The sequence below is a fragment of the Typopeltis vanoorti genome, chromosome 2 (assembly GCF_054136105.1).
Source record: "Typopeltis vanoorti isolate ZY-2024b chromosome 2, IOZ_Tvanoo_1.0, whole genome shotgun sequence".
Taxonomy (NCBI): Eukaryota; Metazoa; Arthropoda; class Arachnida; order Uropygi; family Thelyphonidae; genus Typopeltis; species Typopeltis vanoorti.
In genome coordinates, this window is record NC_143550.1 from 120524513 (window position 1) to 120547992 (window position 23480).

At 35.5% G+C, this 23480-nt stretch overlaps 1 protein-coding gene and 1 non-coding gene across 2 annotated transcripts in view; one reads left to right on the forward strand and one right to left on the reverse strand.

Moving 5' to 3' along the window:
- Nucleotides 1–14108: 14108 nt before the first annotated feature.
- On the reverse strand, nt 14109–14181 carry TRNAA-AGC (transfer RNA alanine (anticodon AGC)). Its single transcript has one exon. It is a non-coding gene; the product is annotated as a tRNA-Ala (tRNA).
- Nucleotides 14182–14372: 191 nt separating this feature from the next.
- Nucleotides 14373–23480, forward strand: part of Elp5 (Elongator complex protein 5) — a 69894-nt gene continuing 60786 nt past the window's right edge. Inside the window, exons 1-2 of the mRNA XM_090412872.1 lie at nt 14373–14749; nt 18710–18770. Coding sequence (XP_090268998.1) covers nt 14689–14749; nt 18710–18770 — 122 coding nt within the window. The 5' untranslated portion in view covers nt 14373–14688. The remainder of the gene's footprint in view (nt 14750–18709; nt 18771–23480) is intronic.

Consider the following 23480-nt stretch of genomic DNA (forward strand, 5'->3'; position numbering starts at 1 on the left):
GTCCCATTTGCAGCAGAGCCCGTGCTCGACGTTCAACAACTTATCAACACCACAGTCGAGCATCTCAAGGACTGGACAAACGGACAGCTGTCACTCTCCTCTAGGGCTACTGTCATCAAGACCATCTTGTGCCCTATGTACCAGCACGTCATGAATATAACAAACATCAGCGAGGATCAAGAACTTCGGCTTTACAGGAAACCCTTGAAGTTCTTCTGGGGCAGTCGACGCCAGGAGGTTGACATGAAGATCCTTCAACTTCCGGAGAAGCTGGGGGGTTTTGGCCTCCCCGTCCTTAACATCAAATACCTGAGCAATACCGCCTTCCATCTTAGCAGGATACTACAGACCAACCATCCCTGCAGCTATCCTGTGCGGTATTTCTTAGGCTTTAAGCTTCCCATTTTTGGGATCCCAGCCCACCAGGGTCCCAAGGTGAATATTGTTCCAGAGGATTACAATAGACTTTGCCAGCTAGTACAACAACTCCGCTCGTCGGGTGTCAACACTGCCGGGATCCGGAACAGCAAGATGTGATATGATCATCTCCTTAACATCCTTCATACTGACGTTCCGGATCTAGGAATCAACAACAATGACATTCTCTTCGGCCACCTCTCTAACCATCGAGGCTACCCATCGAGAAAGGACCTGGCCTGGAGGATAGCCTATGGACACCTTCCAGTCAATGTGAATAAGTGGTGGTTCAACAACAACTGGAACCCATTATGTAGCTTCTGCCGGAGCCCGGACACCGTAGAGCACGCTTTCTACGGGTGTCCCATTTCCATCTTCATCTGGAGGAGGCTAAGCGACGTGCTCCGCATCCCCCTCCTACTGCAGGAGCAAGTGATCCTCCTGCAATTCGCTCCACCAGCCAACAACAGGCAGAAGTTACTAGTATTTATCATCAATGAATTTAAATATCGCATCTGGAAGGTTAGGAAAAAATTTTCCAACTATGCTAATCCTCCCAGTCTGTTGGATCTCTCTCGGATCGTCCTCTACATGTTCTATGGCTCCTTAAGGAGGTTTTTACATCTCGAGAGAGAGGCTCTGGGTGACACCAAATTTAACAAGTGGTGTTCACCTCCAATCCTGTGTACTGTCAGAAACAACACCATCAAGTTCTGCCTGCTGCTGATTTAAGATCTCCATCTGCAGCAGCAGCTCCACTCCGAGTCATCTTCTTGGTCTCTGCATCCCCCCCCCCGAGGTCTGTTTTGTTTCCTGGTCTCCCACAGAGGTAGTTCGGAGGAAAAACCCAGGCAGCGCAGGCCAACTCGAGGCGGGCTACCCTGAAGGAGCGGGTCACCTGGGCACCGGCTACCTCCGTGGTCCTTTTGATTTCTTGAGGCAGATCTCCGAGGAGGGTGAGGAAATATCACTTGATAGCTTTAAGCTAGCAAGATGAGAATAATGAGCTGAGGCCTATTTTTCTTCTTTTTCCCTACCCCCACCTTCCCACCCGCCCTTCCCATCCTATTCCGCTTCCTCTCCTCTTCCCCCCTCCCCCCAGCACCCCACTTTGACCTCTCTTTCACTTCCTTACCCCTCTTTTAATTCTCTTTGGGGGCACTCTGACCCCTTTATTTTTCAATAGGCCGATGATGGGTTTATTCTTTACTCTCACCCACCTCAATAAAGGTCGAAACCGATCTGGGTAGTGGCCTCTTGCCTTTAATACAAAACATCATGCAATCCCCTTCTTGGAGATGTGTTTTGGTATTAAGGGTAAATATTAAGATTAGTGATCAGAGCTTATGCCACCTTTACCACGAGTTGCCTTGGTCTTGCACTACTTGTAGGATCAGCTAGACTTGCATCACTTGCAGGCGCAAACTTGACTTGTTTGTCTGTTTGCTTACTTGGGAAATGGAGTAAAACCAGGTTTAAATTTGCTTGGTATTTTTAACATTTGATATCAAGTTCGTCGCCATTATAGAGATTTTCAAGATAATTCTTCCATTCCATTAATATATCCTCAGATTCTATTAGTAATTTTCCATTTTCATCTTTGATGTCATTGTTTTTGCTGTTCTTATTAAATTTGAAAGTCAGTTTGTTAATTTCTTTATAGGCTTTCTCTATGTTTTCTTTTTTAAATAATTCATCTATGTTATTACACTGTTCTTTCAGGTATTCTTTTTTGGCTTGTCTACATTTTCTTGTAATTTGATTTTTAAGATATTTGTATTTGGCCACATCTTCTTCTTTAACAGCATTTTTATATTTTCTTCTTTCATCCATAAGGCCAAGTATTTCATCTGTTATCCAATGTTTTCTTTTTCTGCATTTGTCAATAATTGATTTGATGAATTTGTAATTAACTCTTTAATCATATTCCATTGGTTTTCAATATTATTCTGACTCTTTATGTTTTCTGGATTGTTATGATCAGTTGCCTCTTGGTATCCTCTCTTTACTTCTTTACTCTTTAATTTTTCAAGGTTCCATCTTATTGGTTTATATCTTTGGATTTGTTTCCTATGTTTCAGTTCTGTTTTCATTAAGACAAGGTTATGGTCACTGCTAATGTTAGCACCTGGATAGCTTTTGCAATTTTTTATTTGGTTTCTGTATCTTTTCTTGACCGATATATAATCTATTTGATATCTACTGTATTTGAATCACCAGGTGCTTTCCAGGGGTATCTTCTTCTTTTTGGAACTTGGAATAGTGTATTTGCTATAACTAACTGTTTTGGTGTACAAAATTCTATTAATTGCTTTCCTCTTTCATTCCTATGTCCAAGACCAAATATTCCTGAAACATTATCATTGCTCTCTTCTCCCACTTTAGCATTCCAATCTCCATTATTATTGTATTGTGTCTTTAAAGCTGCTCCAGATTTCTTTTATTTGTTCATAAATTTCGTCTATTTCTTCATCGCTATGTTGTGATGTTGGCATGTAGACCATTATAATATTGAGGTTTATTGGTTCACTTTGAATGCTTATCGCCATGCTTCTGTCACTATAGTTAATTATTGTAGTGATTAACTTTCCAACTTTTTTATGAAGCATTATTGCAACTTGACTCGCCCTTCTTTTATCCTGAATATATTATCCGAAATTCTCGACTCCAGAAATCACCCTGTCCCTTCCATCTCGTCTCACTAATGCCCAGATTGTCTATTTCAAGTCTTTCCATTTCTTTTTTCACATTTTCTAATTTACCTGGTTCTAGCAGTGTTCTTGTATTTCATATTCCAATATTCAGCTTATTTCTTGTCTTCAATTTTGAATAACTACCAGGATTTCGTTGGCTGTCGACCTGAGAAACCCAGTTACTTCTCCTGCCGGGCATGACTCCTTCAGTGAAGGCTCCATCGCCAATCTTGATTTCATTTTTAACTTCCATTGCTGCTTTTACTTGGGAATGTAATGTGGTGGTTTCCCCTTGCCTTCCACATCGCAGTATTGTAACATGTGTGCTACAGGAGGTTAATACAAGTAGCGCTGCTGCCCACTACTATAACTATTAGTGGTTAGTTGAAAGAGGAGGAAACACCCCAGCCCTCGAGTACTCTAATAGCTTCAGGGAGAATGAAGGACCTCCTGAGGTTAGTAAGCAAGAAAAGAGACAGACAGAAAGTTTTAAATAAAGAATCTTCATTAGGAAAATGTTAGTATGAGGGTAGAAGCAGGAAGTGAAAAAGTTAGAGAAAAGTATAACCAAAAGCTTTGAAATAGATCATACTTAGCTCTGGGACCACGGGTTAGCCATGCCCGTGCCTGCAAGTCACAAGCTCCATGGGGACTTGCCCACATTATTTTTGACTAAATGACTAAAACATGATTTTCCCTTAGTAAACCCATCTGTTCATTGCAAAGTAGATATTATTTTCTGCCAACCCATTTCTGAATGCGAGCCCCTAACCAATTTTTGCAAAATCTTCACCACCACCACTCCTGAAATACTGATTGGTCGATAGTTGGTTAGGTCTGTCTTTGCACCCCCCCCCCCACTTGTACAATGGTACCTTACATTCTTTCCACTCCTGTGGAATCTTCCCTCTTCTGAGACTCAAATTATATAGCCAGTTCAGCTGAACACTTTTAGCACCCTTGCTGATATCCTCTTTCTGTAGTTCCCCCGTTGTCTGTCTAATAATCTTCTTTAACCTAGCGATCTCGGCGGTTAAATTATTTACAATATTCATGGCTAATAGAAATAATGGCATGCATTCACCCAACTTGCTGAGGACATGGAATAGTCATTAACGCCATGTTCCAACATAAAGACGAGAATAAAATCACACGCAGAGAACTCACGGGAAATAAAAAAAAGAAGGCTTGTTTAGAAGTTGATAAGAAAATCTTATTGATTATGGTATGGTTGATAATAAGGTTTGCAGTGTGGTCGGAAAGACAAGAGGAGTTTTTTTGTAATGATATTTGAAAAGAAGTCCAACAACTTTCAGACGTGAACAATATACTCAGGTAGATAAATATTTCAGGATAGAAAAAAAAAGGGAAAAGTTTGAAAAAAAAAAAGAATTAAACCTTAAATAATTGGTGACGGATTTTGAAGAAAATATTTATTGACTGAGATAGCGAAGCATGTGGTAAAATTATGTAAGGATACAAAATCTAGAACCCCAGAATTGATATAAAGCTAAAGAGCCTATCCCATGAGAATGAATGGTTGTAAAGAACACAGAGAGGGTAAAAAAAAAAAAATACTTGTGAAAGTAAATATTGGAAAAATATAAAAGATAAAGTTTAAAAAAAAAGGATAAAATACTTCGGATAATCTTCCAATGGTGGATCCATTCTGCTTATTGGAAACCTGAAGCATACTTAAAAAAAAATTTCAAACAAAGCGCCGTGTATGATTCCTAGAACAGGGTTCCTGAGCCTCTCCATGGTGTCAATGCGCTATTCATTAAACCTTTTATGACCGATTATAAGTAAAAAAAAAAAAAAAAAAAAAACAGGTACGATTTTTAGAAGAAACTCAGCTTTTTTTTTATTCCGCAACTAAGAAAAATCGATATAATATAGTATACATATTACACATTATGTATACTGTATATTATCTATATTATAATACTGTATATTTGATTATATAGAGAAACCTGTGGAGAATTCATGACTAAGTTTAATACACGTGAACTACAGTAATGGGTTTTTCATTATATTTCGTCCTAGGTATCTTAGGACGTCATCGGTATAGTAAGGCAATAGTAGGAATGACAAAAGAAAGGGCGCGTACGTACAAAGGAATCCAAATTGCGTTCAGCGGCACGTTGTGGCCTGAACTTAAATTAAATTAAATTGAACTAAATTACTTTAATTAAATTGAACTAAAATACTGTTAAGTTATTATTTTACACAATTTTGTATGACAATTTCCCATACTTTAGGGATGGCAAGAACATCATTGCAGTTTAGATTTGGTCTGTGGAGTAGGGCTTCAGCACTTTCTTTATATAAACGTTCATATTTATATGAAGATCTGTGTAGAAGTTTTGTCTTTTTCCAATGGATTTTGCAGTTTGGGTATTCAACTCCGTGTTGTAATAACTTAACTGTAACTAATTTTAATTTAATTTAAGTAATTTAGTTCAATTTAATTTAATTTAAGTTCAGACCACAACATGACACTGCATGCGATTTGGATTCCTTTGGGAAAAGTTATGCAGGAAGTGGTCTGATATCCTCGGCTACTTGCAAAGAAGAGTTGACTACGAAATGGACCTCGGTGAGTGTTATATTCTGAAATGCCAAGATGGGGAACTAATACCTGATGATACAGGAGCTGATGGAAGTAAAGTTTTTTCTATTAGTTTTGAAGAAGCTGAGAGATTTTTAACAAAAATGTACAACATTGATAATCATTTACTATTTTTGGAAACTGAATTACCAGCTATTCGATCATGGGGAAATTGATTGCTAATCATTTAAATTCATCAATGGTAAAATTTGACTTTCAAGATTTTATCCAATTCGATAAAGATTCTTTATTTTGGGACATTTATGAACATTTTACGAAAACTGTTTGTGTATATTTGGTAACAAAAGAACACACAGAATGTTTAGTTAGGCATGGTGTCATTTCCAGACTGACACAAGATCAAATGTATGGAGGTGTGCTTACCATGGTATCTGCTTTAAAAACTCTTTTGCATGATCAGCTATTTTGATGTAATGTAACCAAGAAACAGTGAGTAACAAAAATTTTATTCATTGAACTCGTTGGAAAATGTTAAGAGTGTAAGCTAAATATTGTGAAATATTTTTAGGTAATTGCATGTTTCGAATTTTTCTCAGTGAATATACTTGTAAATAGTATTTCAGCGAAATAAAATATGCATTTGTAAACTTCAATGAACAAAGATATGTGCTTTTGTTGTTGTGTATTTCCACGGTGAATTTTTTACTCAGTTACTCTGATTAGAACTTAATATTTAAATCCAGAACTTTATACCTTAATGCAATTCTGTTTAATTATTTAAAAAAATCACTACTGTGAAATTAATTCTAGGAACGGGGGAAAAAAGTATAAAACTGATATCCATGTATTGATTATTTTAGAAATTGTCTAATGCTACCAATTGACATTGTTTGAGTTATCTGAAAACAATAAAAAAAATCAGCAAAAGCCATTTTATTCTGTATACGGGAGTAGGCGAGGCCATTTAGCCCTATCTAACTTTTGGAGACTGAGTGGGCAGTTCAATCTCTACTAGTACCAATCAGAGATAGATGGCCCAAGGCTATCATGAATTAAGCAGTACACAGTGAAGAGAGAAAACTCAAATGTGCCGCCATCGCGTGGTCCCTAACCCTAACACAATATATTTTTAATGTCTGAAAATAATGTGGGGTCTACGGTCGATTTTCTTGAGTTTACGGGACGAAAAAACCGAATTTCCAGGAGGAAAAACCCACTTGCCCGTGCCAGAGATCGACTAACTCGGGAACCGGTTGAAAAAAAGGCTTAGAAAACAATTCGTTCACAAAATCGAAAATCCAAACTATTAGAATTTGGTTGTTTTACATAGAGATAGCAGATAATTAACCCCAAAACCTGAGTTTTAACTTTTAAAGTTTGGTATGGAAAAAATATTTGTACTCTCCAGATAACACATATACAAATTTTACCTTTCTCCACACAAAGTAAGATAAAAACATGCCAACAGTATATCCAACAGTATGCGAAATCCTGTCGTTGAGTCATCTGCACAAAATGTTCATTTTTGAAGGAACGGTCAGGGTAGGGCATATAGTAAAGGTAAACAGTACTATAAGAAAAAACCATAGAGCTTGAATGACTTTGGACTTAAGGTAATCGTTCATCCACTGCAGCTGCTGTTTTGTGTTTGGTGATGTAAAAATAATGGGTGAGCCACAAAATTCTTTGAAAGTTTCTTTGTGAAAAGTTCTAATTGGTTCGAATTTTGTAACAGAAAGTTAACATAAAATATAAGATCAGAGCTAATAATCAATGAAATAATAATAATAATAAATAACTATTTATTTGTGGTGCCATATGAAGTAATCTAAGAAGAAGAAGAATGAAGAAAACGAATATGAAAAATCGACAGTGGGTGAAAAATACGAATTTTGAGTTATCATTGAAATAATTGATTGTCAGTTTCTTTTGAATAAGACTTCAAATTTATTTTCTAATGAAATTTGTATTTCTGATGGAATAATTGTAAGATATGCATTGGCAAAATCAGCTTGTAGTTGGAAAGAATTACCTGAAAGAGTTAAAAAACAGAATTCTTGGTTAATAAAATATAACCCTCAGCTGAAGTGGGAAATTGGTTCACTATCTCTGGACAAACTAAGAAATTGGATGATAGAATCAACATGCAAATATCAAATATTACTCGCCAAAGGAAGAGACAAAGCATAAACATTAACCAGGTTAATAGGGAGGCCTGTTCTTGATTTGAATGAAATTGGATGCCCAAAACATAATGTGTATTTTTAAATGCTTTTGGAAACATAACAAAAGATTCTATGCTTTTAATAATGTTCAGAAACATATGTATTGGTTTCAAAAAAAAATATGCAACCCTTAATTATACTACATTAATAAATTCCCAGTGATCACCAAATGAAAATTATCTTTCAGATGAGAGTCACATTGTCAAAAACCACATGATGGCAATTCTACAAGCATGGGAAGAACCTTTTGAACAACAGTGCAAATTTAACAATAAGAAGATTAAGGAACAAAAAAATAGATTGTATTTTTCACTTTATTTATTTTCTGTATGTTAGATTCAGTAAATACAATTTGTAAATAATATTTCACTCAAATAAAATGTGTAAATTTAAATGAACAAATTGAGTGTCATTGATGTGTTATAAAATTTAAGTAAGACCATAACATTTATTTTCCTTGTGAAATTTCATGCCACAAACTAACCAGAGACTTTTTTTTTTGAAAATCTACTCAGTGAAACTGTGTCAACTCTTGGAAGCAAAAGGAAATGGGTATTAAATTAATAGGCAGAATTTTAGTGGAGAATATTTCACCTGAAAAGTGACAAAAAAAATAAAAAGGTATCGTAGCATGCAGATAACAAGTGAATCAACATGCATATATCAAAATACTCGCCATTGGAAGAGAAAAATCAAAAAACATTAACAAACTTAATAGCCAGACTCGTTCTTTATTTAAATGATACCAAATGATGAAAACAATATGTGCATGAATTTCAAAACTTTGAAAACCTCATGAATTTCTTGTTTGCTGTGATCATAAATATTTATTTGAGGGTAAACATTTTTTTTCTTTACAATTTTTCTTAATTTCTTTCTTTCTTTCTGAGCGAATTTTCATTTGAAATAAGAATAAATAATTATTTATTTGTATTGTAAAGAATATCTAATATAATAATTGTGTTAAAATATATATATAAATATCCCTACTGTGAAATAAATGTCAGGCTGAGAGGACAACAGTTAATTTGGACTAACGGAAACGAGTTTTACATAATTGAACTATGTAAAAACCATAGTTCAACTTGTTTTGAAATGTCACATGGAGAAAAATCACATGAATTACAAGTAAGCACCAGTGGCAAATCATTACACTATGAACATCAGCGGAAATGTTAAAGCAGAAGAATAAGAAAAAAAAATACTGTCTTTTTCACTTTATTTAATTTCTGTATGTTAGATTCAGTAAATACAATTTGTTAATAATATTACAGCCAAATAAAAGGTAACATAGAAATTAACAAAGTATACATTACAGAGCTAATATTCATTTGCAATAATAAGAAATAACTATTTATTTGTTGTGCTGGCAAAAGAATTTCTAAAAGAAAACGCTATAGCGAGTTCAAAACCTTGTTTGTCTCATATCCATTACTTAAAATTACTAATGCCAAAGAAAAAAATAAATAAAATAAATTTCAGTTAGAGAAATTTATTTATTTATTAGAAATAGGTTAATAGCACATGGAATCAAAGGTAAAATTAATAGTCATATCGGTTTAAAAAAATAAATGTAAGTATTAATTTATTACAGCAATAATTTCCCATGGTAATGAAGAGTTCCAACCTAAACACACGATTTCTCACCTACGTATAACAAAATTGGCGACCGGATAAGAGAGATATTTTTAAGATAAGGCTTAATGAGAAATCTACAGTGTTAGAAAATAAATTCACGTACATTTTATTTATTTATTAATTTTGCTCAGTTCTTCTGTTAGAATATGTAGTTAAACTGAATTTTAAAAGTAAAATAACCAATCGATTTTGGAAAAAAATCATTTCACTTGTCAGAATTCCATACTCTAACAGCATTCGGAATTCGAATCCGGAAATAACAGATACCCTAAACAAAACGGCGCATAGACTTCCCACCAAGTTTAGGAAAACAAAGCATGAGCAACTGTGGGAAAGAATTAATACAGAGAACCAATGGGACAGTAATCTAAATTAAGTAGTCAAATAGATTTTCTGGTTATTTACAGAAATATCTTTCAACTCCAATGTTTTGTGTGTTTTTGTGCTGTGAATATATGTTAGCCACAGTAACCTATAATGAAAAAGTCAACTGCATTTTCAGACTTGTGTTTGTGTTCTGTGCTGTGAATATATGTTAAAAATCAACAATTTGGAATATTCAGAAAACTTAGATAGCACCAAGATGTTCCCATTCTGGAAAGAAATGTAAGTTAATTTTTTTTTAACTTAAACATTACAATTGATAATTGTAATTTCAAAAATCAGTGCTCATATGTTTTGGTAGTGAAATTCTAATACTGAATAGTTTTTTTTCATAAGAATAATCATAGGATACATATTAGAGTATCAACATGGATACATTAGCGATGCCGTCATCATGACTCTACTCTAAGAATTCCCATACTCAATTATTTATTTATTTATTGATCTTTAGGATCTTGATTATAGACAAATCAAAATATTCGGATGAATTATGAATAAAATATGAATTAGAATATGAATACAGAATAAAATATGAATTAGAATATGAATACAGAATAAAATATGAATTAGAATATGAATACAGAATAAAATATAGATGAGCTATGGAAAAAAAATTGTGTTTTGAGGAACACCAACATATAATTAAATTATTCAGAAATGCCTAAGCGCAACCACCACTCTACTCTACTATACTCTAAGAATTCTTAGCCTTTAACAGGAAAGAAATACCCAAAATGTATGCGAAAATTAGTACAGCCATCTATAGACAACCAAAGACAAAACATGACGACAATGATGGATGTTTGTCATCCTGGGAAAATTCAAGATATCCTATCTCAAAAACAGTCCACACTTCCATAGGCAAACCAAAACACCATGTGATATCACAAAGAGACATATGTTCCCCAGAAATTTCCAAACACAACATCAGGATTATTTTCTCTAAACATCACACAATGCATTAAGCGAACCAAACAGACCACGTGATGTCCCTGACAGAAGGGGGGGGCCTCAGCGAAATTCCAAACATTTCCAAACTTTATCTTATCACCCATAATACCATACACAAACCATTTACTTATCTACAACTCATAACAATACACATCCAAGACACTGACGTCGTTTTCCCCCAATCACCCTATCCCTATTTTGTTCATAATATCCCACCAATCACGATACAAAAATAATATCTTCCTTTTCCATTCAAAACAATAACGTCACTTATTTACAAATAACAATTACGTCACGATTCCTTATCTTATCTTGATCTGGTCAGAAGTGTCCCACTAATCACGACACGATTCCTTATCCACTAATATATCTTCCTTTCCATTCAAAACAATAACGTCACTTATTTACAAATAACAAATGACGTTTTACAACTAAATAATTCCATACGTGAACAAAAGAACTGAAGCCATTGACACATATACCCCTAGGGAAATTCCAAACTCATGACGTCACACACAATGACGTCAAATGGCAGTGACGTAATGTTTCTAATGTCACTCCCCCCACCATTTACCCTACCCTATTTGGTCAGAAGTGCCTACTCTACTACTAAGGCATCTCTGAACGGCTCTCGAAAATTATGAAGAAATACAATCTTGCTGCCACCTACAAACCCATCAACCAGATCCAAAACTTGTTACCCTCGCCTAAAGACAAACTTTCACCTATGCTACTACCTGGTGTATAAGAGGTTCCATGCTCTCCTGTACTCTCTTATTTTGGACAGACAGACAGACAGATCAGTTTTTAAACGCATTTCAGAACATCAAGACCATATCCACCTCATCAAACTGCATAAATCTGGCCTCGCTCAACATGGAGTTGAAAACCAAACTACAAAATCCATTGGAAAAAGACAAAACTTCTACACAGATCTTCATATAAAACATTTATATAAAGAAAGTACTGAAGCCCTACTGCACAGACCAAATCTAAACCGCAATGGTGTTCTTGTCATCCCTAAAGTATAGGAAATTGTCATTCAAAATTGTGTAAAATAATAACTTAACAGTAATTTCGTTCAATTTAATTAAAGTAATTTAGTTCAATTTAATTTAATTTAAGTTCAGGCCACAACGTGCCACTGCACGCAATTTGGATTCCTTTGTACGTACGCACCCTTTCTTTTGTCATTCCTAGTATTGCTTTACTGTACTGATGATGTCCTAAGATGCCTAGGACGAAATATTTATGTAATAAAAAACCTACTACTGTGGTTCACGTGCGTTAAACTTAGTCATAATACTGTATAGCAGGAAGGGTTCCCAACCCTATGCATGCGGGCACCATGGCGCCCATCGACCAATTTGTGTGTGCCCGCCGCTGTTCAACCGTGTGCCGTATAGTTTGAAATAATCACGCAACAATTCATGGCATGCTATAAGACGCATGCGTTAATGACACATGACGAGTATTAAACACATACAATGTAAAGTAGACGCGCATTCGAAGTTGTTCATTCCAGTTTAAGAACTGGAATATCATCATATTCTTCTAATTATGAAGCACTGGCCAATGAAATGAAATGCCAAAGATCACATTAACTTACATATATATATATATATATATTTAAATTTTTATATAATGTAAACTTTTAAGTAATAAAACATTTGATTATAATGTAAACTTTGTATGTATTCATTTAACAAACGAATTTAAAAAAAATTGCTTGAAAAAATAGATGGTGCCCGTCGCTATTTCGGTATTTTGGAATGTGCTCTAGGTAACAAAAAGGTTGTGAACCCCTGCTGTATAGTATTACATCTGTTATATACATATAACTATAGTTTGGATTAGTATCAACAGATGGCGTAATCTAGTAGCTTTCACCTAGCATGTTACAGAAAGGTCACCTCTGCCGAGAACTTGAAGATTGAAATACAAAAACACATACATATACCGTATATATATATATATATAACAGTGGCGCACCCAGAGGGGGGGTGGTAAGGGGCCCGAGCACCTCCCAAAGAAAAGGAAAAAACACTAGAAAATTTTCCAAAAATCTTTTCCTAATTAAAATTCATTTTTTTTGTTTATTTATGTTGTGTTGTGTCTTCTATTTCTATACTACTTATGAATTAGCGATCACTGCAGATGCTCAGTCATAGGTTGTATGCGATGCATAGTGTTTATTCGCAAATCGTCTACTCAACTCCTCCCCACTCAAGGTTAAATCCAGAGCGCTCGGCCTCTCCAAGATTAAATTCTGAGTGCGCCACTGATATATATACAGTGGTGTAACTTTTGCCGCCAGGGGTAGTCACTGAGTTTGCCGCCGCTCTCAATACTCATCAAAAATACTACAAAAAGTCAAACCCTACAAGGAAATAAATCAAAACACTATGTTTATTTTTGAAGTAAAACTTTAATTTCAACATTCTAAAATGCTATTTCTCTTGCTTTTCTGTTAGCAAAATCTATTTCATAGTAATGTAGGTAATTATTAATCAATTTTATTTAGAAAAACTCCTCTCACAACTAGCAACACTTACAGCAATTGTGAGGAAAATTCGCAGTATTGTAGTATTGTAGTATTAAAATATTCTGAACTGAGTTCTCGAGACTGTATTTTAGAATTAACTGCAAAAGTTCAAAAAGGTTCAAAGTGCCTCCCGGGGCGGACCTCAAAATTCTTTTGACTCTCTCTATCTCTCTCTCTATATATAAATATACAGGAAAACCTGGACATTTGCCCATTGTACCACAACAGAGATCATTACAATTATATCGCTATAGAAAATGGTAACATTACAGAAGATGCTCCAACATTATTTTTTATTTTAGCAAAGCAACAAGAATATATTGCTAATTGACAATTCTTCTTTGAAGTAGAGACTATTACTCAGAACGTCATGTCTGGATCACGTAATGAGCAACTCATTTTAAAAAGTGCGTGCTAATATTTATATTTATATATATATATATATATATATATATATATATATTGATAAATAAATAAATATATATATATTTATTTATTTATGATATATATATATATATATACGTATATATATATATAAAGTGTGTGCATACATACACACTTGAATTATTATATTTTATTTATATTTATATATATTATATATAACTATTATTATTTGCACTATAACAGAAGTGAATAAAATAGAAACTCAGCAATTGCAATGAATAGAGGCAAAAATTCACAATTGGAGGCGCCGGGCATCGATCCCGGTACCTCTCGCATGCTAAGCGAGCGCTCTACCATCTGAGCTACGCCCCCAACGGAAATGGTTTCTCCTTTAATTCTATTTGAATAAAACTACCTTAAGTAAATTCTTTTTTTAAATATATTTTGTTAATATTTCAACAAAAACACTGCTATCAAGTATAATTTTATTGCAAAAAAATAACGTGTCCTGCAAAATTATAATGCTTTAAAAAATTGCACGCCCGTTTTAAAATGAGTTGTTGATTGCTCATTACGTGATCCAGACACAACGTTCTGAGTAATAGTCTTTACTTCAAAGAAGAATTGTCAATTAGCAATATATTCTTGTTGCTTTGCTAAAAAAATAATGTTGGAGCATCTTCTGTAATATTACCCTCTTCTTTAGCGATATAATTGTAATGATCTCTGTTGTGTTACAATGGGCAAATATCCAGGTTTTCCTGTAATCCATATTACTTGTGCGTCGGACCACGTGTGTTACTGTTTTCGAAGTAGAGAAATGTAGCCCTGCTGTCTGTTATGATGACTTTAATGTGAAGTTTATGAATTTTAGTCCACATGTTTTTTCTGGAAAAATTATATCATGAAAGGGAGACATCCAGTCTCATAATAATTGAAGGTAAGGCAACTGGGGGGCGGGGAATAATAAAGAAAAATAAAACAAGACCACGTTACCTGTTATTTCTTGTAGATCAGCTTTTAATTACATTTCATGAACGCCAGTATAATGGAAATTAAACCTTACTGTGAGTTGTTATATGAACTCCAGCAAATCATGTCATAAAGCTACCCTGTCTATATGAAAGAAAAACGCGAACATTGTAAAGATTCTTTTAATAAAGTTTTATTCAAAACTGAAAGCCTAAGACAGTTTTTCCTTATTTTACCGAACGAATCGATGTTTATACACCACCCTTGCACATTGTGATTACCATACATACTACTCCTGTGGAATAATGAGAGGCGGTAAGCAGTATTATAAAAATAATAATACTGTGTACCATCTCTCATTTCTCACAGGAGTTAAAAGAATATATGGTAATACCAGTGTGCAAGGGTGGTGCAAATACTGGTGTATCCAACTATTGACCTATCAATATATCTAGGAGTAGGAGTGAAGATTTTGGAAAAGTTGGTCAGGGCTTGAATACAGAAATGGGTTGACAAAGAATGCATACTTTGCAATGAGCAGCATGGATTTACTAATGGAAGGTCATTCTTCATTAACTTGCTTATATCTATAATAAAGTTACCATTGAGTTAGATAAGCAGAATGGATACATCGTGATATTTTTGTACTTTGCTAAGACTGTTGACAGAATACAACATGGAAGACTTGCGTAAATTGGAGAATATGGGTTTGGATTATAAAATATTTGTGTGATTAAGAGATGGTTAACTGACAGATATCAAAAAGTAGTATATGGAGAATATGAGTCTGCAAGATTTAAGGTAACTAGTGGTGTACCACAGGGATCAGTCCTTGGTGCACTGTTATTCAATGTATACATTAATGACATTGGGAAGGATTTGACAAGTGACATACAGCTATTTGCTGATGATGCAAAGATAGGTAGGGCAATCAGGAATACTGCTGATATGGAGTACTGTATTTGCAGAATGATTTGAACAGGCTGGAATCATGGGCATGGGAAAATGGATGTCAATTAATGTAAAATACTTTGGCAAGATTAGATATCCAGTGTCGTATTATATTGGTGGGATTATGCTTGAAGAAACTAATCAGGCTAGGGATCACGGAGTTTTAATAAGGAAGTTGAAGTTCAAGGACCATATAGCAAAGATTGCAAATACAATTAAGAGGATAATTAGAGTGCTGACCTTGACGTGTAAAGATAAGGAAATTGTTTTGCCTCTTTATAAGGCCTTGATAAGACCTCACTTGGACTGTTGTATGCGTGTCTGGTTTCCACGGTGATTCTAATATAGTGGGGAGAGTGTTAAAATGATATCAGTATTATGGAATACGGATTGTGAAGATAGAAAATTTGTGGACTACAGATACTAGAAAACAGGAGAAAGAGGATGATATGATTGAAACTCATACTTTTGAAAGGGCCATACAGGATATCAGTAGATGGAATTTTTCATTTTATGGAGTATGGGGAAAGAACAAGAAGGCAACCTTGGAAGTTGAGAATGAATGCTATCAAGAAGGAGAATGAGAGCTTGATTTTTCATTTTATGGAGTATGGGGAAAGAACAAGAAGGCAACCTTGGAAGTTGAGGTTGAGAATGAATGCTATCAAGAAGGAGAATGAGAGCTTGAGTTTTCATTTATAGTGTGGTGCTTGATTGGAATGGATTGTCATTGGAGATGGTTAGTGCAGCTAGCATGAATAAATTCAAGAACAAGTATGGCAGTTGGTGAAGGTAATATGTGACCCCCCCCCTTGAGGCTATATATTATCTTCCCTGACTGAATAATAATTATAATTTAGATCTGCTTTTGTTTTGCTAAACTACATATTTCAAACCTAAATGCAAATTGTGTCCTTGAGTGATGTGTTAACATACCTGTTACCTGGTATGGTCCTTGAGTTACATGGCCAGTGAAACAATTGGATGTTATGGTTTTTGAGGAACTCTTTCACTTTTTACCCCCCCCCACACACACATGGAAGACTTAAACTTCCTGTAGCATTTTTAATAGTTATTTTTCATAAAAATTGATAATAATTTGCAATCCCATTGCAAATGCACATGGAATCCTCTTTCCCCACCATCTTTTTTAACTTCATGCACTGGGTAACTGATTTAATAAAGTGAGCATGAATTGCAAATTTTGGCATTTCAAATATTATTTGTTTTTATTATTATTTGTCACCTCCAGGGAGTCCAAAGACTCATTGAGGGAGAGCATCTACTCTACAACTCTGCTTCCACCACTCACAATCCACCAACTGACTGCAACTACACCAACGCCATCTACCACCGACCACCACCACCAGTATTTCCATAGACAATCACAAACATCCATGCCCATGGCGGGATTTGAACCCACAGCCTCTTGACTGGAGAGCGGACATGTTAACCACTCATATACGACGGATATGTCATATCTGTTAGACATAACATTACCATCATTGATATTCAGATGAGAATTACAGAGGTATTTCCCTACTGAGTGTTCCTGGCAAGATCTATGCAAGTATACTTGAGAAACGGTTGAGAAGAATTGTGGAAGAAAAGCTTGGTGAAGAACAAGCTGGATTCAGGCCAAATAGAGGCTGTCAGGATCAGATCTTCACTTTACGACAAATAGTCGAGAAAGCATGGGAATATAACAAAGATCTGTATTTAAGTTTTGTCGATTTGGAAAAGGCATATGACAAGGTGCCAAGAGAGAAGCTATTCAATACACTGCAGTTATATGGTGTCAATGGGGCATTATATCAAGCAATACTTAGTCTTTATTTGAGTTGTGAGTCAGCAGTTAGAATTGAAGGAAGTACAGGAAGATGGTTTAATGTTAAATCTGGTGTGAGACAAGGATGTACATTATCCCCTCTGTTATTCATTATCTATATGGATCACATTATGAAGGAATGTGGTATTAAACCTGATATCAAAATTGGAGATGTTAATGTCAGCTCTTTGCTTTATGCGGATGATGTTATACTTCTAAATAAATCCGCTATAAGTCTGCAAGATTCTCTGACTAAATTGAATAGCTGTTGTAATAGATATGGTATGAAGGTCAGCAATAAAAAGACAAAGACAATGAAAATAGGCAGAATCATTGAAAATGTCAACTGTGTTGTGAATGGAGAACCTGTGGAACAAGTAAAACATTTCAGCTACTTAGGCACAATTTTTACTGAAGATGGTAAACTAAATATAGAAATAGACAACAGAATCAGCAAAGCTGGTATCGTGGGAAGTCAATTAAATAAATTCATATGAAATAAGAAAGAAATTAGTCTGAACACTAAATTAGCTGTATACAAGACTGTGTTCAAACCAATTTTAACTTATGGATCTGAGAGCTGGGTCAGAAGTAAAACACTTGACCAAAGACTAGAGACCGCAGATATGAGAGTCCTGAGAAAGATTAGAGGCGTGAACAGATGGCATCAATGGCAATATCATATTAAAAATGAGGATATTAGGAAAGAACTTGACATTGTCAGCATCCAGGAATGCGTTAGCAGAGCTAATCTCAGATGGTATGGTCACTTAAATAGAATGGGAGAGGAAAGATTAGCAAAACAAGTGTTCTCTGCCAGGTTGTCAGGAAAGCGACCCAGAGAAAGACCAAGATATAGGTGGATTGATACGGTACAAAGTGCCTTAGACGATAGAAATATAAGATCTGATAATGTCGGAGTCTTGACAAGTAACAGACTGATTTGGAGGAAAATTGTAGATAGGAAGTTAGTAATGATGTAATTTTTTCATGTAGTACTGTCATATCCTGTACACCCCTTGAGGGTACATGGCAGGAATTTGATGATGATGATGATGATGATATTCAGATAAATTTCATTTATTTAACAAATATGTATTAGATTTATTGGTCAGTTGATATTGCAATTATGATTTTGTTTTTTTATAGACAATCTCAGTCAGAATGGATATGGACTTCTTGTGTCTTTTTTAAAAGCTCATTTAACCACGTGAGTATTTTTCAAAATATGGCTATTTAATGCAAATGAAAATACAGGTATAATACACATTTAATTTCATTATAAGTTGAATTTGTAATTTATTTCCTTCATCTCCATTGGAAGAACCAAATAAAACTCATCAGCTGAATTATTATTATTACATAACACTTCCAGGGAGACCAAAGACTCATCGAGGGAAGGTACCCACTCTACAGCTCTCTGTCTCCACCAACTGCAACTATCTTCATCATCTACACCAATGCCATCTACTGCCAACCACCACCACCACTAGTATTTTTACAGACAATCACAAACATCGAATCCATGCCCACGGCAGGATTAGAACCCACTTCCTTTTGGCTGGAGGGTGGATACACTACCCATTCAATCAACCAGGCTGGAAAAAATTTACCGCCTTTGGAGGCGCCAGGCATCAATCCCAGTACCTCTTGCATGCTAAGCGAGCACTACCATCTGAGCTATGCCCCCTCAACTCAAATTGTGAATTACTCGCATTGTAAAATAAGTACAGTTTCACTGTACACTAAAAGGACAGTATAATACAATAGTGAACAAATTAATCCCAATACACATTTTAAAGAAAATTTTCAATTGCGAAAGAAAAACTCCAACTTTATCTGATAATTTATATGTGCTCCTCTGTTCCTAATAAGTTTATTGATTCACTGTAGAGAACACATTGGACTCTACCAATGTAGAACACTTAGGCATGGACTCTACCAATGTAGAACACATTTTTATTATTTCTTATCTCGAAACCATATTTTTATAATGAACTGTATTAAGTTATCCTTTGTAATACAATTTAATTTTCCAAGTCTCTTTTACACTATGGCCTACAAACTTTCTATTGGGTTGTTGTTAGGAGAGTTACCTGGCCACTGAAACAATTGGATGTTGCAGTTTTTGAGGAACTCTTTCACTTTTTTTGAAGTGTGGCATGGAGCGAGATCACATTAGAAGATGAGTTCTTTATATTTCTGGATCTGTGGGACCACTCCTTTCTATAATATTTTCATGTATTAGTCACTTTTCATCATGCTATCAACAGGCACAAGTGATCCCGGACTGTCATGTGTAAAACAACCCTAGAACATCTTTTAGCTGATGTTTAGGAGCATGTTGAAGGTGGGCAGGAGAAGTCTCAGCCTTCTCCTTCGTATCTGCTGATTTGCAAATATAAGGTACTCACTCTCTTTGTACAAAGAAATGGCTTTCATCTGAGAATATGACCTTCTTCCTCTTCTCTCACTTTGTACACTTTTGCCTGCTAGAGCCTCTTTTTCTGCATAGCCTTTGTCAACATTTTTTTTTTTTGGTGTGTGGGCCATCCTTCCTGCTTCCAATAATTTTCGATGGACTGTCATGTCAGAAAGATTAATTCCACTAGCTTCCAAGTTTCTGTTTCCTGGACTGCCATATACTTAAAAAGTCTATGGCTGACAATCTTAGATTCATTTTGCTTTCCTCTAATATCTAGTAAATGATCGTGAGTAAGTATAGTTTTCCTTGTTTGCTTGCATTTTCGTTTTCTGTCAGGAAAAAAAGATACCTTCTCCCTAAACCTCTTTAAAATTGCATTAACAGTATCCAAACCAATACCACACTCATTGGTAATTTCTCTTTGAGTCATGGATGTGTGCTGAGAAAGAGTACATGTTTTTGAATGCTTTCTTGGAGATGTATTCATTTTATAGCTAGACAAAACGAATAAAACACTACAAATGTCAACTTGTTTACACTATGAAAATGCACAACACTATTAATAAACATCATAGAGACAGTTAAAACACTTAAAACATGCAGCACTCAACCAAAATAGTGAATTAAAACCAAAACCAAAAATAGCAAACCGAAATCAAAATTATTGCGAACTGGAACAAAAACCAAACCAAAAACTTGATGAAAATTTGGCTTGTTCAGATTGATTAGTTTGCTACTGTACAAGTTAAGACATATAAGAAAGAACATGGTTGTTCAAATTTATATGTCAGTCCAGAATTTGCACACTGGGCAACATAATATTTTTTTATTATTTATTTAATATTGATTGCAGTTACACAGTAAAGGGATGTCGGCAGCTGCTGCTCTTGTATTAACAGGTGCAACTGAAAGTGAAGGAATGAGAGTTGCCAATTCACTGGAGCAGTGACCATGAAAGTACCTATAGAATAGACACAGTGCTGAAACACTGCACCCATGAGATGGAGATTGAAATGAATCTGTAGGAGAGGGATCATCAATGAGCCTAATTACTCGCCTTTGGACATCATCAAGGATTTCAAGTGAAGTTTTAGGTGCACCACCACAAACATAACAGTATTCTAGGCATGGGCAGATTTGGGATTTATGTATTTGGTTAGGAGTTGGTTGGGTGTAAAATATCCTTTTGAACAAAAGAAAATACCTAGTTTCTTGGATGCTGAGGAAGCTATTCATGTGATGTGTTTATGCCAGGAGAGACTGCAGATAAACTTTAGTCCAAGCAGAGAGAGAGAGATCTGATCTTGTATGGTGATTTGTGTGTTACTTAGGATAAGGGTAGGTGAACTGAGATCTCTTTTTGCAAGAGAAAAGACAAGACTGTGTTTTGGTGGTATTGAACATAACGAGGTTGTCCTCACCCCATTAAAGGATAATGTGAAGATCAATGTTTAGGCCATGGATTGTAGATGATCTTGTAGCCTGGAATGCCAAAGTACTGCACATAGTTTGTCGAATGAGTAGGATGAGTGGAGAGTGCTATCTTCAGCAAAAGCTGTGGGTAGGATTAGTGGTGATTACATGTCAGTCAGTTATGAACAAGAGAAAGAGAGTAAGTGAGAGGACAGAGCCTTGTTCCGCAATGGTGAAGCTCGAAGAGTGGAGGCCACCTACCATGACTCACAGAGAATAACCAGAGAGAAAGCTGACTATCCAACTACAGAGGGTGGCAGACAGACCAAAGGATGGCAATTTGTTGAGCAGGCCACGATGCTACACATGATCAAAGGTTTTGGATGACAGCACAAGTTTCTCCAAACCTTTCCATGGCACATGTCCAGTGGTGGATGATATAAGCTATAAGGTTTGCTGTGAATCTTGGATGGCAGAATCCCTATTGGTGGTTGCTGATTAATTGGCAGGTCTCTAAGTAGTGGAGGTGTTGGCTGTTGATGACTTTCTCCATTATTTTGGAGAGGGCTGAGGTGATTGCAATTGGTTGGTAGTTTGATGGTTGACTTCTATCACCATTTTTTTTTTTGGAATAGGATGGATGTGAGATTGCTTCCATGCATTGGGAGCATGGAAGCAATACAGATCTGCTATACAGATATGTATAGCAGATTATAGAGATGATGCAGGATGGGTGATAATTCTGGAGCACAGTGTTTGAGAATAATAGAAGAGATGCCATTAGGACCAGAAGACTTTTTAGAATTGAAGTTTTTTTTTTATAGTTTCCTGATTTTTTTTTTTTTTTTTTTTTTATTGTTGAAGAACTAAAAGAGGCATATGGTGCTTAGATTAAGAGTATAGTAGGAGGTGATTTCTCTAGGTCATCAGTGCAGGAGTTTGAGGAAAAGAGTGATGCCAGGAAGCATCACGCTTTTATCAGCTTTATCTTGGGTGAATTAATAGTGATGTCATCTGGATGAGAGAGAGGCAGAGGTTGTGTCCAGCAGCCTTAGCGAGGGACTAAAAGGCACAGCTTCCATTTGGACAGGATGGAAATTTTTTGCTGTTGGCATTTTATGAAATCAGATTTGGATCTGTTGATGACTGATTTGCATATGATGCATGCTTTGGTGTAGTCAGAGTATGAAGCTAGAGTTCTCGAAGCCAGCCACTTATGGTAAGCTGTATTTTTTCTTCGACTGCTTTGGTATACTTTCAGTTGAATCAGGGCAGTGGATTATGCTTTGAATTGGAGATGAAGGTATGCCAGTGAGAATAATTTCTGTAACTCATTTCTGTGCATCCAGCCAATTCTTTGGTTCTTCAAGGTTGATCAAGACTTGAGCATACCAAATAGATGTTCCATTGTCTCTGTTTCACACACTTGCAAAGATCCGAAATTTTCTTATAAATCCCTTTTTTTTTTCCCCCCAGTTGCGTTTGGATTTTCTCATGTTGATACATAGCCTGTTCAAACTCTTCTAATTGTTTTAGTCTAGATGCTTGCCAGGTGTTACTTCATTCTGGATATTAGTGTCATCAAGTGTTTTTTGCCTGAGTTCTAGCTTGATAGTTGCAGCTGCTTTACAAAATGGTTCTACAGACATCTATCAACTGTGTGAGGTGTTTAGCTGTTGGGTTGTACCATAGAGTTGGTAGAGAGAGAGTGGTCATTTATTAGTTTTAAGTCTTGTCTGACTTATCTATCTATAATGTGGTTTAATACTGTATCAAGTTTGGAGGGATGGGATAAATTTATTCATACTGGGCAATACATATGCTGCAAGTACAAAACATAAGGAAAGAGCTGCTGTTCTAAGGTATCAGCAGATATAGCCTGCTTTGATGAAGTAAGCTTTTTTGTAAGATGTTATTCCTTGTGCTAATATTAGCCCTTGTTTTCTCTATATGTTTTTTAAATGTCAGGTTCTGCTTAGGAATTGACATTCAGGTATATACAGTCATACAGTCATTCAGATATACAGTCCTGGTATTTTAGGACTGTATTGTTTCATGTAATGTTTAGCTCTCTATCAGTCT